General features: G+C 37.0%; 2 protein-coding genes across 2 annotated transcripts in view; one reads left to right on the top strand and one right to left on the bottom strand.

Moving 5' to 3' along the window:
• The window catches only part of LOC126976405 (zinc finger protein OZF-like), a 132895-nt gene that overhangs the window by 102875 nt on the left and 12308 nt on the right, over positions 1–17712 (top strand). The gene's annotated exons all lie outside the window — the stretch shown is intronic.
• LOC126976297 (ATP-binding cassette sub-family A member 17-like) overlaps positions 1–17712 on the bottom strand; it is a 40738-nt gene that overhangs the window by 1925 nt on the left and 21101 nt on the right. The window contains exons 13-18 of the mRNA XM_050824567.1: positions 16838–16961; positions 15293–15453; positions 13248–13421; positions 11603–11668; positions 10530–10665; positions 3371–3623 (exon numbers count right to left, since the gene is read on the bottom strand). Coding sequence (XP_050680524.1) covers positions 3371–3623; positions 10530–10665; positions 11603–11668; positions 13248–13421; positions 15293–15453; positions 16838–16961 — 914 coding nt within the window. The remainder of the gene's footprint in view (positions 1–3370; positions 3624–10529; positions 10666–11602; positions 11669–13247; positions 13422–15292; positions 15454–16837; positions 16962–17712) is intronic.

Below are 17712 nucleotides of genomic sequence, written 5' to 3' on the forward strand. Positions count from 1 at the left end.
TAAAGTATTATCAAATAATTAATAATCCATATTTTATTTAAAAAAAAGCCCGCTGAGTTTCTTACGCCCATTCTTCTCAGGTCTGAGGCAGTCTCTTTTGAATGGGTGGTAGTTTTTGACGTTCAATAAGTGATTTTAAATCCTATTTTGAATAAAAATATATGAATTTGAATTTGAAATTTGAATTAAACCTGGCCTGTTTTTGATGATTGTCTAACAGCAAGATAATTTATCTAGACGTATAAATTATCTAAGGATTTTTCATTCTTAGTCATAAATCGAATACAATAATCAAAAATCTGTGTAAGCTTGGGCCAATGAAGCCCTTTCATACGACACCCCACATTACATGGTTAATCAATTCAAAATTTAGACCGCCGTTCTACCGACTCTGTTATTTATTGATTTAATTACAAATGCTTAGTTTTCACTATACTTTTACCCCCTTATTCATAATAGTCTGCTACCTTAAAGCATTGCTAATTCTCACTCTGTCTTCTTCTATTGACCTGAGTCAGAATGAGAAAAAACACTCCTTAGCAGCTGTTTAAAGTTAGCGGACCATTATGAATAAGGGGGTTAGTATAAAACGCTACTACTAGCCAAATTTCATAGTTGTATTGTTTCCGTTGTCAACGGAAAATACCCTATAATTTTTTACTCCCGCGAGGTTGTCAAAATACCTATACGTTTTATTGCGGTATTAACGGCCGTATCATTTTTAACGTTAACTAAGAAGTTTGATTTTTTTTCACAGCTTCAGGAGACTGTAGACTTGAAGATATCGTTTTAATTTCAACTCGATACCTCTACGCGTGCTCGAGATAACTTGCCAGACACAATGCCAGTGATATAAGGCATATTAATGACGAGTCATATAAAGCTCCTGTTTTTTCATTTTTAAGGTAGGGAATCCTAAAAACAATATCCATTCAGAGGGTCGAGGTGAATGGCAGGAGATCTCCTGGGACTCCTCTCGGTATGGGGGTACCACAAGGGTCTATTCTTGGACCCTTCCTCTTCCTAATTTATATAAATGATCTACCTAACCTTGTAGAAAAAAAACACAAGGTGGTATTGTTTGCGGATGACACTTCACTTATATTCAAAGTGAAACGAAGCCAAGTTTTATATAACGAAGTAAACAATGCTCTATCTGACATCGTGTACTGGTTTAGCGCCAATAACTTATTGTTAAATAATCATAAAACCAAATATATTAAATTCACCGCGCCAAATGTCAAAAATGTAGATGCGAATATTTTGTTAAATGGAGAGGTGGTAAAACCAGTGGAATCTGCTATATTTCTTGGTATTACTCTTGATTCTAAATTGCAGTGGGGCCCCCATATTGAAGGATTGGCGAATAGGCTTAGTCCTGCAGCATATGCGGTTAAGAAAATCAGACGGTTAACTGACATAGATACGGCGAGATTAGTATACTTTAGTTATTTTCATAGTATTATGTTCTATGGTATATTGTTATGGGGCAGTGCGGCCGATATTAATACTATCTTTGTGCTGGAGAAGAGGGCTATTCGCGCGATTTATAACCTAGGTCCTACAGAATCATTAAGAGAAAAATTTAAAGAAATAAACATTTTGACTGTTGCTTCTCAATACATTTTTGATAATGTTTTGTATGTTCATAAGCACATTGAGGAATTTTCTAGAAACTGTGACATTCATAATGTTAACACGAGGAACAAACATAAACTTGTTATGCCTACTACTCGGTTGGGTCGAGTTAGTAAGTCTTTTTTTGGACGACGTATATGCTTCTACAATATGATCCCAGAAAATGTACACATGTAAAACAAATGTGTTTCGAAATTTAAAAGAATTGTTAAAAAACGTTTGTGTGGAAAAGGTTATTATAGCATAAACGATTTTCTTAATGACACCACGGACTGGGATTAAAGCGAACACCCTCAGGCTCTTTAATTATAAATGTTTATTGTACGATATTACATTGTAATCCATATTTTATATAAAAAATAAAAAAGCCCGCTGAGTTTCTTGCGCCCATTCTTCTCAGGTCTGAGGCAGTCTCTTTTGAATGGGTGGTAGATTTTGACGTTCAATAAGTGATTATAAATCCTATTTTTAATAAAAATACATGAATTTGAATTTGAATTTGGGAGGAAATACTAAATCCTATCATAGACTCACATTTTTAATAAAGTGTCTTCCTAGATGGGTAAGTAGTGTAGTAGTTTCGATGCATCAACCGATCGTAAAATATAATCTAAAAAGTAAAATTCCACGTCCTACCAACTTCTAAGACATATATTAATTTGACTTGCAACAATCAGTGCTATGCTTTTTGCAGGTTTAATTGGATCTGTTTCAAATGATTGTGGATTTGTACCTACCATGTAATGTTGCCATATAATTTGCAGAATTCACAATGTTTTTCTATTCTAACAATAATTATTATAGTATTTTACGGGTATTTACTGCACTGAAATAGTCACTTATAGGATGTATGATTGCAGACTTCCGATGTGTCATAGTCACTCGCAATGCTAACACTAGCAACGTGTCAGTAGAGACGGATTAAGCAAGCGCGGGGCCCGTAGCTATGTTTTGCTATTTTAGCAATTATTTTCATTTTAAGGGCATTTAATGCGCTGAAATAGTCACTCATGGGATATATATTTGCGGAATTTCGATGAGTCACAGTCACTTGCAATGCTGACACTAGGCAACGGATATGCACTAGGCCGGATTAAGCAAGCGTGAGGCCCTTAGCAATAACTGTTGAGGCCCTTGGTCTGCTATGAGATTAAAGTGGTAAAAACTTTACTCAATACTTCTTTTTTTAGTTACTTATTTGTAGACAAGTGTTTTAATAGGCAAGTAAATTACTATAAGCCCTGTTTAAAAATTAAATATTTCATTAAACTTAAAAGGTCATCGTATATATATATGTTGCAGCTTTTGTTAGCAAAGTAATTATTTCCTCCAATGATATTTGATCTAATGTCATTATTTTCAATATCATAGGAGGATAATTTGCTTTCATTTAGTTTTTTTACTTGCTCTTGCATTTTGAAGAAAGACGACTTTTGGTCGAATGGGTTTGCTTCATCTCCAACTTCTCTTCGTCTAAGATACGATATGGCAGAATTAGGACTTGGTGGTCTATTGCAGCGAAAGGTTGTAGGATATGAATCATTATTAGTATGTAGTATGTACCATGTATTAATAAATTTCAGTTAAAAAACGCACATGCGGAGGCGGGGTCCCTTTTACGCGTGGTCTGTAGCAATTTCTACGTTTGCTACGTGGTAAATCCGGCACTGCCAACGTGGGCCAAATATCAAATGCCGACATTACGGCGGTAAATATATAAGTAAGTTCGTACCTGCTACAAACCTCCTCCGCATCCGGTACACTGATATGAAAGCTTGCTATACGGTAGTGCTGTAAGTTTTCGTGCAAATGTTCGACAAGCTTAGCCACAACGTGGGTAGGACTGGTAGCGATCCGCAGTATCAACATGGAGCCTAGATCGGCTCTCACGCTGCCACCGACGTCGATCGCTCTCTGCAATAGGTCGTCTCTTTCTTTCGTATAAGGGTTTCCTTTAAAACTTATTCTTAACCTGTAATCCCGACCTTAAAACACAATAAATAAGGTTAAAATTAATCACAATAAGTTCAGGATAGATCGAAAAGAAAATTTGTCTCAAGAATGTCTTGCAACAGGACGTTCAGCTGATGCTAATTAATACGCCCTCCCTGCAGAGCCTCTTAGGATTCTTGAAAAACCCAAAATTTCTGACCGGCACTCTTGAGACATGAGATGATAAGTCTCATTTGCTCAGTAATTTCACTAGCTACGGCGCCCTTCAGACCGAATAACAATTATGCTTATGAAAAGGGGTGCACATAGGGGTAGATATATGTATATTAGTTTTATGGTAAAGTATTTATTTACTTAAGGTACTAAATAATTAGACTATGGCACTTGTTAAATAACTATAATTAATGGTTCTATTTGTGAGTACGCGGATTTCTAATATTAATTGGTGTTGCGGAGTTAAGGTCGAGATTTGTTTGAGGTGATTGATTTTAAAGAAAACACGTGTAGTTGATTCAACGCTGTATTGGACACTAATTTAAAAACAAAGTATTACAAGTTACAACGCTTGCATATACCTATATAGTTATAATTACTAATAACTAGTGCTATTGAAAAAGGATCGCACATACCGCCCACCAAAAGGACGCTTAGGCCTTATCTAAATTTACAAACAAACTATTTCCTTGTAATGAAGGAGAACAATTATTTAATGCATTTATGCAAGAATTGTACATTTTAATAAACAAAATTATAACAAAGATTAATCTGAATATAATGAAATTAATCTCTAGATAAAAATAAAAGAAAAGATTAATCTGAATCTAATGATATTAATCTATAACTATTGGTAATGGACATAAGTTTGATATTGATCTTCGGATTGATTTTCCCTTGTATCGAACCGTGTATACTCGGGTTTTGTTGTCTGGTCCAGGATGTTTTTCTAATATCCGTGCTAGTGCCCATTTGCAGGGTGGCATATTCTCATCTTTTAATAGTACAATGTCACCAATTTCAAATTCTGGTGCGCTTTTCAGCCACTTAGGCCTCTGATTAAGCAGAGATAAATATTCGGTGCGCCAACGTTTCCAAAATGCTTGAACTAAACGTTGCGTATGTTGCCATCTAGATAGTAAATTCATGTTACTCTTTGTGTAGTCTCGGTCTGGAATAGTGACAGGTGCTTCTCCTATGATGAAATGACCTGGTGTAAGCACTTGTCATGTCATCTATCAAATCCACATTTGTCGATATTGGTGTCAAGGGTCTTGAGTTAAGACAGGCTTCGATTTGTGTCAAAACTGTTGTAAACTCTTCAAAGGTCAAATTTGAAGTCAATATTTTCCTCAAGTGCTGTTTTACTGACTTTACTCCTGCTTCCCAGAGCCCTCCAAAATTCGGACTATAAGGAGGAGAAAGTGCCACTGCGTGCCATCATTTGCCAGCTCTGTGGCTGCATCGCTAGGCATTTGAAATCTGGCATCTTGCCACATCGAAATCAATTCTTTATTGGCTGCCACAAAATTGGTGCCATTATCGCTCCATATTTCATTGCATTTCCCTCTTATAGCAACAAAACGTTTAAAAGCTGCGATGAAAGCCTCAGAAGTTAAGTCGCTAGCCAATTCCAGGTGAATAGCCTTCACTGCCATACAGATGAATATGCAAATATAAGCTTTGCTAGTCTTGGCTCCACGTCCCTTAGACTTTAATACATACACAGGACCAGAGAAGTCGACTCCACTTCGAGAAAATGGACGAGATGGTGTAACACGAGCCTTAGGTAAGTCACCCATTATCATTTGTGTTTGAGTAGCTCGCTGCCGTGCACAGGTAAGACATTTATGTATGTATTTTTTCACTAGACCTTTGCAGCCAACAATCCAGTATTTACTCATCAAGTAAGTTATCATTAATTTTATTCCACCATGTAGGGTTTTAAGGTGTGCATCAGCTAAAACAAGGGGCACAAGGTCGTTTCTTTTACCCAATATCACTGGGTGTTTCAGGTTGTCATCAGCATCTGCATTTCTGAGTCTGCCGCCCACCCTGAGAATTTGATCGTCGTCCATGAATGGGTTAAGTGACTTTAAAATACTAGATTTTCTAACTAATTTATTCTCTTTCAGGTTTTTTATCTCTTCTGAGAATTCTTTTTCCTGTACTCTCTTAATACATATATTTAAAGCTTGTTGTATTTCTTGTGCTGTCATGTTTTGTTCTAGTTTCTCTGGGTCTCTTTTCATGTTCAAAAGTCTCTTGCAGTGTACTATTACCCTTAGTAAATTATTAAGTGTATCGAATTCTTCAAATTTAATCATTTCTTCTTGATATTCTGTTGTATAAACGTAAGACTGTATATTTTTCTTCCTTTCCAAGTCTGTAGATAAATAATTAGGCTTAGTATATTCTATGTTTTTATTTGTAAGCCAGAAAGGCCCATTCCACCATAATAGATTATTCTTTAAATCTGATAAAGATATACCTCTTGAAGCTATGTCAGCTGGATTATGATTGGACGGCACATGGTACCATTGAGAGTTGTTTGTTAGTTCCAGTATTTCAACTACACGGTTGGCAACAAATGGCTTCCATCTATTAGGTTCTCCTCGGAGCTAAGCTAAGACAATCGTGGAGTCAGTCCATGCAAAGACGTTCTGTGATGAGATTCTCATAGCTTCTTTCACTTTATGCAGTAATTTAGCTAAAAGTGTTGCTCCACTCAGTTCGAGTCGTAGTAGTGATATTGTCTTCACTGGAGCTATCTTTGTTCTTGCCGTGACGAGATTTGCCTTGACTGTTCCATCATTTAAGTGCACACGGCAGTAGACTACAGCCGCATATGCTTTCTCAGACGCATCGCAGAACCCATGCAGAGTTATTGTATGGTTTTCAATAGTTAAGGTATTTTACTAACGTTTTATTTTTATATCCTTTACAGATTCTATATCCTTTCTAAAAAATTTCCATTCTTCTTCCAGCTCCTTATTAATTTGTTCATACCATCCTACTCCTTCCAACCACAATCTTTGTACAAAAATTTGCTGTGACTATGACCGGTGCTATCCAACCCAAAGGATCATATAATCTTTGTAAATCTGACAGTATGCTTCTTTCTGTAATGGTTGAAGTTATGTATTCTAATTATAGTTGGTACTGAAATTCATCTTCTTCTAAATTCCATGATAGTCCTAAGGTTTTAATTATGCCATCTAGTTTTAGTTCTAAGTTCAACTTAGTTGTAACCTTCTCGGCATTGATAGATTTTAAAAATTCTGTGTCATTGGAAGCCCATTTTTGGAGTTCGAATCCCCCTTGGTGTAATATGTTTGAGATTTGTCTAGCAACATTAATTGCTTGTTCAGTAGTGTCACAGCCCGAAATTAAGTCATCTACATAAAAATCTTCTAAAATGATTCTCGAAGCTTCCGGGTACTGTCCACCGTCTTCAACTGCAATCTTTTTTAAAGTTTTGATAGCAAGGTACGGTGCAGATGCTGTACCAAATGTTACTGTTTTTAATCTAAAGTATTATCTATCTTTTATAGTCTTTAACTTCTTGTTTCTCTTCTGAAATATTTTTCTTTCTTCTCCAAAGTATTCTTTGAAAATCTGTGTCTTTCTTGTCGACAAACACCATTCTGTACATCTTCGTGATATCGCTGGCGAAGCATACTTTATGCATGCGCCATCTCATTAAAATGCTTCTCATATCTTCTTGCAATATAGGCCCAGTTAGGAGTTCCTCATTCAAAGAGACCCCATTAACCCATTTGCATGACGAATCAAATACTACCCTTAGTTTGGTAGTTTCTCTGTCCCTTCACACCACAGCATGATATGTAAGGTAAACACTACGGTTGTTTATTTCATCAATTGGTACTTCTTCCATATGTTCCAGTTCTAAGTATTCTTCTAATACTCTGTCATATTCTTCTTTCAATTCTGGTATTTGTTGTAATCTACTTTCTTGTTGTATCAAGCGCTTCAATGCTATTTCTTTTGTCTTTCCTTCAGGTGAGATTGGGTAGTTTGTAGAAAATGGAAGTCTTACTATAAATCTTCCATTGTTGTCTCTCTTGTAGGTTTCTTCATAAAAACTTTCACATAATTGTTCTTCCTTCGTGTATTTTCTCTTAGTGTCTTGTTCTATTTCCCATAGTGTTTTCAAGAAGTTATTTGCAATTAATTGGTGATGCATAACGACAACTGAGGTTGATAATTCTTGTTGTTTGTCTTCCACTTCCCCAAATAAAATCCATCCAAGATTTGTTTTATGAGCACACGGGGACCCTGGTGGACCTTTGATTAGGTTGTTTTGTACTATTTGTGCATACACGTCAACAGCTAGTAATAAATCAATAGTACCTGGCTTAAAATAGTTTGGGTCGGCCAGTACTAAACCTTCTAGATGGGACCAGTCGGTGGTATAAATTTTACGGGATGATATCTTGGTAGTCAGCTGTTTTGACAAAACGTAGGTATTTACTTTCACGCTGTAAGCTTCATCACATATTGACTCGACGTTAATCTGAACGATTTGTTTGATATCTTCTCTGGTTGATCACACACCGGCGACCGTACCTCTTATGGGGTACCGCTTGGCCTTGATTTGTTGTGCAGCTCGTTCACTTATGAAGCTCGCTTGTGAGCCTTGATCAATTAAGGCGCGTAGAGTAATAGAATAGTTGTGTTCACTTCTGACTTTTACGATTGCTGTTGCTAATAATGCTGTACAACGTTCCGTAGCTACATGTGACGTCATGAGAGTTGTATCTTCTTTAAACTTCTGGATGTTACTTCATGTTGTATTGTGTCCTTACTCTCATTGTTACATTCAGTAACGTTCACATCTTTGTTTTCGTGAAGCATTGTATGATGACGCCGCTTGCATAGACGACAGCATGTTGATATGCGACATTGCCTTACAGAGTGTCCCGGTGCAAGGCAGTTATAGCATAAATTGTTTGATCTTATCCACTCACTTCGTTGTTCTGGTGACTTCTTCCCAAATTGTTTACAGTGGCTAAGTGTGTGACTACCGCTACATAGTTGACACTTCTTCTAGTTACTTACATTGGTGGTAATGTGAAATGACTTCTCTCGCAGGCTAACAACGTTTGATTTTTGTTTTTCTGTGAGCTCTAATGTACGAAATCGGTTTTCCAGGAACTTGCGGAGTATATCGAGCGATGGCAGGCTGTCAAAGTCTTGGCAAACATTACTGACATGATTTTCCCAGTCTTTGTGCGTTTCGATATCTAATTTTTGCACTATCATAAATATTATAATTGTATCCCAATTTTCAGTCTTTACATTTGTATTTTCCAGACTATGTAAACATTCGAAAGTTGTGTCCAGTAAAATTTTTAATGAATTTGAATTATTTGTTATCATTTTCTTTTGCCAAAACAATCTTTTCATAATCGCGTCAACGGTTATTCTTTTATTTCCATACCTTCCTTTTAAAATGTTCCAAGCTTGCTCGTAGTTCAAATCGGTAACTTGTATATATGTTTTAATTTTGATGCAACTTCTCCACTTAACTTGTTTTTAAATAATGTAACTTTTGTACGTTATTCAAAGATGCATTGTTGTGCACGAGTGTAAGAAATAAATCGTGGAACGCTAACCAGTCTTCATATTTACCGCTGAATGTAGGCAATTGTATTTTAGGTAAAAGAACTTGAGTTTGTTGGAGATCACTGGATATTTGCGATGAAGCACTCGCAGTCACTTGCTGGCTTCCTAACAAATCTTGAAGTTCACTTTTTAACCCGATGTATAATTCTTCGTGTTCATAAAATTCATCTTTAGCAATATACGGCAGAACTTCTCTCTTCTCTTTCGTGGTATTGCGAATCAACGCGGCATGCGCTTGCTTGTATTCGTCCCATTCAAACATTTCAAACGTGATTCGATGTAATTCCGTGTTAAACTTGCTCTCGGACATTTTTTCAAGTTAACTTGTGTCTTCTTAAGTGTTTGTGCAATATTTTCCAAAATATTTAGCGATTTTTCCACTTCTGTAGCCATTATAAAGTTAAAATAATTGCAATCGTAGCTAAAGTAATGAAATAATTACGCTTTAAAACTTCTTTTTAACTCGCAATACTATTGAATGCACGGCCGCTTATCTCGTCCTTTTGTTCTCGGGTGACCGGCGACACAGGTAACTAACGCTGATATCCGACTCGAATTTGGACCATATGCTGCGGAGTTAAGGTCGAGATTTGTTTGAGGTGATTGATTTTAAAGAAAACACGTGTAGTTGATTCAACGCTGTATTGAACACTAATATAAAAACAAAGTATTACAAGTTACAACGCTTGCATATACCTATATAGTTATAATTACTAATAGCTAGTGCTATTGAAAAAGGATCGCACAATTGGTTAAAATGGTTACTCGGACCAGTCCTGTAATGGTTATAGACAAATGGTTAATGGTAACTAGAACCGGACCTATCAATGGTTACTCTCGTACTGCATCTCTACTATGCATTGGTAATAAATAATAATGGTTAAAATGGTTAGTCGAGCCGGTCCTGTAATGGTTAATGGTAACTAGGACCGGCCCGTTCAATGGTCACCCGCGTACTGCTTACTAAAGGCAACACATGGTTATAAGTAATTAATATTATCTACTAAGCAATATTTGTAATATAATGATGTTCGATGGATTTACTTCGAACAGCTTATACATTACTGCTTCACGGCAGAAAAAGGCTCCGTCGTAGTACCCATAATTTAGCCGGCATTGGCATGATACAAAAGGTCTAGTTGACCAGCTAACGTCAGGGTGTCGAATTTACTTGACGGTGTGCACCCGCATCGAAAAAATTCACTCTCATTTTTTTCCCTAACCCACCAAAAAAAGTGGAACTCCATAAAGGTTGCCATTAAATTTAAATATAAGAAAGGTGCAGTATAAGTTACCATATTTGAAGAATAAATATGAGGGTGTCCCTCCGAACACCAAACTCTTGTGATCAAATATGAACACTCGGTCAGAATACTCCAGGTAGGTGCTGGTGTGACTGATCTTGATAAACGTCACGTGGTGCCTGTATCTCTGAAACGGGAAAAGTAATTTAACATTAGAGTAGTTCTTGGCCAAATTTTTGTTTGCGCTGTGAATCCACGGGCCGTTAAAGGAATAGGGGAGTCCCAGGCCCAAGGGTGTCGTAAGAGGTCACTAAGGGCTTTTAGATGTGGAAGAGTCACGCTGGCGTCTTATGACGTCAGCACGAACGGGACAGACTCGTCCGGATTAAGTACCACACTCACACAGTACACTGCCGTAAAATAGCGGCCTAGTGCCGCTATGTTTCGCTTAAGAAAGGTTCGAGGACCGGAGCCCATCCGCCCGTCCCTCCACCAGATATGTAACTTTTTTTTATGACAATAAGGGACGACACGAACAAAATGATCAGCTGATGGTAATTGATACAGCCTGCCCATTACAATGCAGTGTCATTCAGTATTCTTGAAAAGCCCAAAAATTCTGAGCAGCACTACAATTGCGCTCGTCACCTTGAGACATAAGATGTTAAGTCTCATTTGCCCAGTTATTTCACTAGCTACGGCGCCCTTCAGACCGAAACACACTAATGTTTGCACATTACTGCTTCACGGCAGAAATAGGGGCTGTTGTGGTACCGATAATCTAGCCGGCTTCCTGTGCAAAGGAGCGTCCCACTGGTAAACCTGACCCACGCAAACTCCACTGTAACTTTTCCGCAAAAATTTTAATATGTAAAATCAAATTTACAATTAAATGCGTTGTAATCCTGTAAAAAGTGTTTTATTTAAATGTGTAGGCAACACTCGCGTTCATCAAATAAACTACTAATTACACCCCAAAAAAGTATTTATCACCTAATCAAGTTTTAAATTTCCTCAAGCCTCCAATAAAATCCCTGTTTACCGTTATATAAAACTACAAGCGTTTTAATTTATACGATTATCTCCCATTCATTATTTTTTTTTTAAGCTGTTCGTAAACTTACCATCAATTTATCCTTTATAACCGCTGTGTAGTTTGCGAGCCCCGTAAAATGCGGAATAATGACTATCTGAAAATTTATAAATAATCTATCTTAGTATATATAAATTACGTGACACGTTGTTTGTCCGCGACGGACTCCTAAACTAATGAACGGATTTAAATGGGGATTACTTCATGGAGTGCAGTTTAGTCGAACTTGAGAGATAGGGTAGTTTTTATTTCGATTTGGGACCCATAATTATTTTTATTTCCAATATTTGTTTTGTATAGACATAATTTATGTGAGAGAATTTATTGACGCGCGGTTTGACAGTTCTACTGTGAAACAATTTCATTATAACAACAAGGAGTATATTATGTTACAATAAAAAATTATTGACAAATTCATCAAACACAGTATTTTAGTTATTATGTACAGAACAACGTCTGTCTGGTTAGCTAGTAATATATAAAAATCTCTCTCTCTCTTTCTCAATAATTTCAACTTCGCACCACAACATAAATATTATGATAACCCTCACGGCGTTGGTGATGGCATCTTCATCATAGATGAGATAGTGCGTTACTTTACACTTTCCGATAAACACAAGGCAAAAGACAAACAATCTGAAGAATGACTTCCTGGGATTTGTTCCTGTTTCGCCCCAAGTTTTCGTCTCACACTCCTGTTTCGTGCCACGTTTATTTTCATTCCTGTTTCGGGTCACTTTATAAAATATTATTTCGTACAGCCAGAAAAAAAAGTGAATAACTACAATATTCTAAATTAATTCGGGTAAGCTAATGCCCTGGTATATATAAGGGCAATAGCTTACCCGAGACCAAATGATGTCATGAAAAGATTTCATAATCCTATTACAGGATATGTTCCTGCAGATTGCGGCAAAAGTAGAACAATTAAACTTGGCAATATCATAAACGGACCAAGTACATAGTAAAATTATCTTGATTCTGAAGTACATGCAGAAGGTGGAGAAAGCGATACATAAAAGTTTGGATTTTAAGCATAAATAAAATTGTATAATCAACATAAAATAAAGAATTTTTAATAATATATCACGAATCGAATCACAGACAGTTCTATCAACAAACTTTGCGAGGCGAATGAGGAACAAATCCTACCTGGTCGATAAGAACGATATTCGTACTTTCATTGACAAGTTCTGCTGAAATCCTCTTGTGTTGCAAGAGAGCATGGGCGTCGGTAATATTCACCACCAGGAGACCCATGCGCCCGTTTTTCTTTCTAATCCCATTAAAAAGTGTGTGTGTACTTATGTATGCACGCAAGAAGTTATACTTCTTTGGCCTAACAAAATAAAAATCCTTAAAATTATTTATTCCTCGTGCAACTCTTGCAACGATGGCTATGACAATAACTAATTATTAAATCACGAATACGGCTGTTCGGGCTTGAACCCTTTGCCTATCCTAATAATGGACGAAGAAACAAAAAAAAAATAACGAATTTCGCAAACGTCAGAAAATTTTACGAACCAACTCTTATGTTACAATGATACACGCGCATCTTAAAATTTCAATCTCATCATATTTTCATTACGCGCCTAAAGAAGTATAACTTCAAAAATGACATGCAACCATGGGTAGAGAATTTGTTAGGCTTTTAGTAATTAAAAAATATGTACTCTAGGCTCCAAGAGAATTGCAATGGCCCAACAGAGCTGCGCCCGGTAGTAGTCATCCAGATCGCGCACGTGTTGCCACTTCACTCCCTCCAGGTCACACTCGGCCAGGAGACGCAAGCTGCGGAGGTGACCATACTCCGTAATATAGTCCTTGTTCTCTTGCCAAAGGCTCAACTGCAAGAAAGACGAAATAAGTACTGAGGCTGAGCTCTATAAAGCGTACTGAGACTTTGCTCAGGGTTTACTTACGTAAAACTTAGCTGCTACCAGTGAAAGGCTCCTTTACACAGGATGCCGGCTAGATTATGGGTACCACAACGGCGCCCTTTTTCCGCCGTAAGCAGTAATGTGTAAGTATTACTGTGTTTCGGTCCGAAGGGCGCCGTAGCTAGTGAAATTACTGGGCAAATGAGACTTTACATCCTATATTTCAAGGTGTCGAGCGGAATTGTAATACTGCTCAGAATTTTTGGGATTTTCAAGAATCCTAAGCGGCACTGCATTGTAATGGGCTGGACGTATCAATTACCATCAGCTGAACGTCCTGCTCGTCTCGTCCCTTATTGAAATAAAAAAAAAAGCTGAGTGTGATAAAACGCGAACTTCACTATTACATTGGACTGTCTTAGTAGTGTTAGTCTTAGCAGAGTAAAGTCTGAGAAAAGTTCAAGAACGCTCTATAAATCTCAGCCTGAGTCTAGACTTAGAATATACAAGCGTTTTGATTACGTGGCAGCACGGTATTGCATGACCAATTTTGGTTCGTCAATGTGTGCATTAGCTTGTGGTTTAATATTTAAAATACTAAGGAGCTAATGCCTAGCGTGGCTGACTTTTTACGACTTGTCAATCAAAATCGGTTACAATCATAATAGATTCGCTTTCCTTTTGTATCTTGATAGAGGGAGAGATAGAGTGTCAGAGAACTTTAGAGATGTTCTTCTCTATCGCACGCTTTGTTCGTATATTACACTAGTATATTGTAAGTCTAATGGAGTTAGGCCAAAGTTTTAAATGTAATTTGTCACATTGACGTAATATAAACAATTAGGCTCCCAATCTCATATTAATAGGTCATTCAAATTAACACCTTATTTCGTGGCAGTAATGTTCAAAGTCTATTGTGTACGCTCATAAGTAGCTCATTGATCATAATCAGTACCATAGTACAAATTGTGCGCACATTTCGTCATCGATGTATTTTGTTTTAGAATTATTTAGAACTGAAATGTAATAAGTTAGCGAATGATAAAAATTATTAATTATTAAAAGGGGCACTTAGCTGTAATACGACACTCCATTTGGTCAATTTTCACTGAACACTTTGACATTGCGTGGCGTTGTATTCAAAGCGCGGCCAAAACTCAACTGAACGCACCGCTAGGCTAGGCAGTTCAGCCTCTTATTGCGTAGTATTTACATCCTCTTTGGTAGAAGCAGTGCAATTAAAAACATCACTCGGAAAGGATACCTTGATTTTTATTTATTAATTGTAGCCGTCAAAAGTATCAAGACAGTGACAAAACACACTGGATTTCTTTCCTATTGAGTTTTTGATATACGGAGCCATGTCTCTAATACCAACATTAAAATGCAAATCATGTTCGGCCTTACAAATAAGCTTGGCAAAAGGTTATAAAACCCTTAGATTAAGGATGGGTCTCCACTGCGCACCAACTAGAAACCGCAGGCGTAGTTGTAACTTGCGGCAACTAATAATACACCTAAGTGAGCGTACTCGAGCCAGCCTCGAACAATGTGTGACGTTGACGTGGCACAAAATGCCAGGTTGCGAAGTTAAATTTTGTATAAATAATACTACAAGAATATCGCTGACAACACTGTCAATACAATGGGAATTCTAAAGTTTCCCGAATGTCCGACAGCCTTGCAAATAAACGCGGGAAATGTTACATATCCGAATTAACCCATCATAAGCAGAATGTCTATTTGTAAACAATTTGCATATATTTATCATATTATTCTGAGGTATAACTTTATACCAACTTTATTTGCACGGCCGCTAGTGTTAATACTAAACTTACCTGTAGAAAGAATGTAATATGTTCCTCGACGGTGAGGTCGTCTATGAGAAACTCGCTTCGATGGCAGTATCCCATTTTCTGCTGCATCGTCATGAAACACACGCCAGGCTTCACCTCCTCGCCCAGCACATAGATAGTCCCTTTGTCAGGGTATGTGAGCCCTGTTTAATAATAGGTACTCTAATTTATTATTGAAGTTATACTTCCTTGGGCGCGTTATGAAAACATTATGATTGTGAAATTTTAAGAAGCCCGCGCATCACTCTAACATAAAAGTAACAGGTTGAAGTTCGTTCCTAAAATTTTCTGACGTTTGCGTCATTCGTTTCTTCGTCCATTATGAGGACAGGCAAAGGGTTCAAGCCTATACAGCCGTGTTCATTATTTAATAATTAATTGTCAAAGCCATTTTGCAAGGTTTTTACAAAATTGTTCTTTTCAAAAATGTAGAATAGCACGAGGAATAAAACATTTAAATTATTTTTGCTTCGTTAGGCCAAAGGAGTTTATTTCAATAACTATAACAATCTTAATTATTTTAATTATCATTTTTGCCAGAGAACAAAAAGTACACTGGAAAAATGTGGAAATATCTATCATAACTTTTACACAGCAGAAGGATTTTTCTCATTTAAACAGATATCAACGGGAAAAAAAACTTAAAATATGTTTAAGTTTGTGCCAATGAAGACCTTTCATACGATACCCCACATGACACGGTTAATTCAATTCCAAATTCAGACCGCCGCGCCGTTCCATCCATAAGCATCCAGTTTTATACTATAATTATTAATGTATAGTTTTTAGACTTTACTTCTAGTCCTATACTTGCAGTATAAGACAGTATTACTCGCCAAATTTCATAGTTCTAGGTCAACGGACCCTATAAATTTTGATTGCCTTGAGTATGTTCAAATATACGTTTTATGTGGCAAAACGTTTACTTAGAAGTTTGGTTAATTAACAGCTTGAAGAGACTATAGACTGAGTATTTCGTTTTGATTTCAATTCGATACTTCCACGCGTGCAAGAGATGAAGGGTCATGACACAACGTACAACGTGAACAAAGTGTTCCGTATTTTTCCATTTGAGGTACAGAATCCGAAAAACCTGAATAATAAGAACATATGATATGTCGATATATCTATACCTATCTCGGTAACCAAGTATCTTCAACAAATTCAGAAACAAAGACGAACAGACAGATGAACAGCGATAGTATGTATGTAAAAAAAGACTTGTGATGGATACTTGCCTGCCCTACCTTGTATTATATCCTATTTGTTTGGCAAGACTGGGTTTTTAATTTGTTTAACAAGGTTTATTTCTTTATTATTTATTTATTTATTACTAACGGTTTAACAAAAATAACTAGCTCATAAAGAGCAATGAAAAAGAGGTATTTTCAGGTTAAAGAAAAAAACAAAAGCAAAGTAGTAATAAAATCAGACACGAAACCAAGTTCAAAGATACAAGCTCTGACTTTAATTGGAACTGGTTCGGCCACATTTCACGTATGACTGACAAACAGCAGGATGGCATACCAATTAAGAGATCTTCGACAACCGTCATCATTTTCGTCTGGATCCGTTCAGCGTACAACATGGTGAAATCCCCTCCGTACATATCCAATGTGACATTGGTCAAAACTGGACGCTCCATTATACTCTAAAATAAGAGCAATATTAAGAACAGTAATTAAGAACTGATATAAAAATGCATTTATATTCATGCATATTGACAAGGGTGGTTCGACTTAATAGTCCATGTCGTAAGGTCTAATTTTGTTTGCCTTTGATTTGTTGTTTACGTTTTGTCTTGTTTAAATTTAAAACATTGTGGCAAAAATGTAATCAATGATTACGAGCGCAATTGTGCAGCTCAGAATTATGGATTTCTGAAGAATCCTGCACTGCATGGTGATGAGTAGGGCGTATCAATTACCATCAGGTGAACGTGAAAAGGAGAACAATCGAGCGTACGGTCATATGATGTTAAGTGATCACTGCTGTGGCCATTCTCTTGCAACACCAGAGGAATCACAGGAGCGATGTCGACCTTTTAGAAAGATGTAAGCACTTTTTTTGAAAGTACCCATGACGTATTGTCCTCGACGCACCGGACAAGGTAGCTCATTCCGCAGTATGGTTTTACACGGAATAAAGTAGAATTCGGCAGAAATCAGGTCTAACATCTCTTCGGACCACTCCACGTGCTTTAGAATGGATGTCTCGACGCAACGCCAGGGCAATTCGAGCAGCTCTGCGTTGAGCGCGGTCAAATGGTTCGGGCTGATATTATTGGTATTGCGATGTCTTTAGGAATACAGGACTTAGGTTATTAGGCAGATAATTTTATTTACCAGATAAGCTTCTAATAACAAAAAGTGCAATTTGTTCCTATAAAATCTTGACTGACG

The sequence above is a fragment of the Leptidea sinapis genome, chromosome 40, assembly GCF_905404315.1.
Source record: "Leptidea sinapis chromosome 40, ilLepSina1.1, whole genome shotgun sequence".
NCBI lineage: Eukaryota > Metazoa > Arthropoda > Insecta > Lepidoptera > Pieridae > Leptidea > Leptidea sinapis.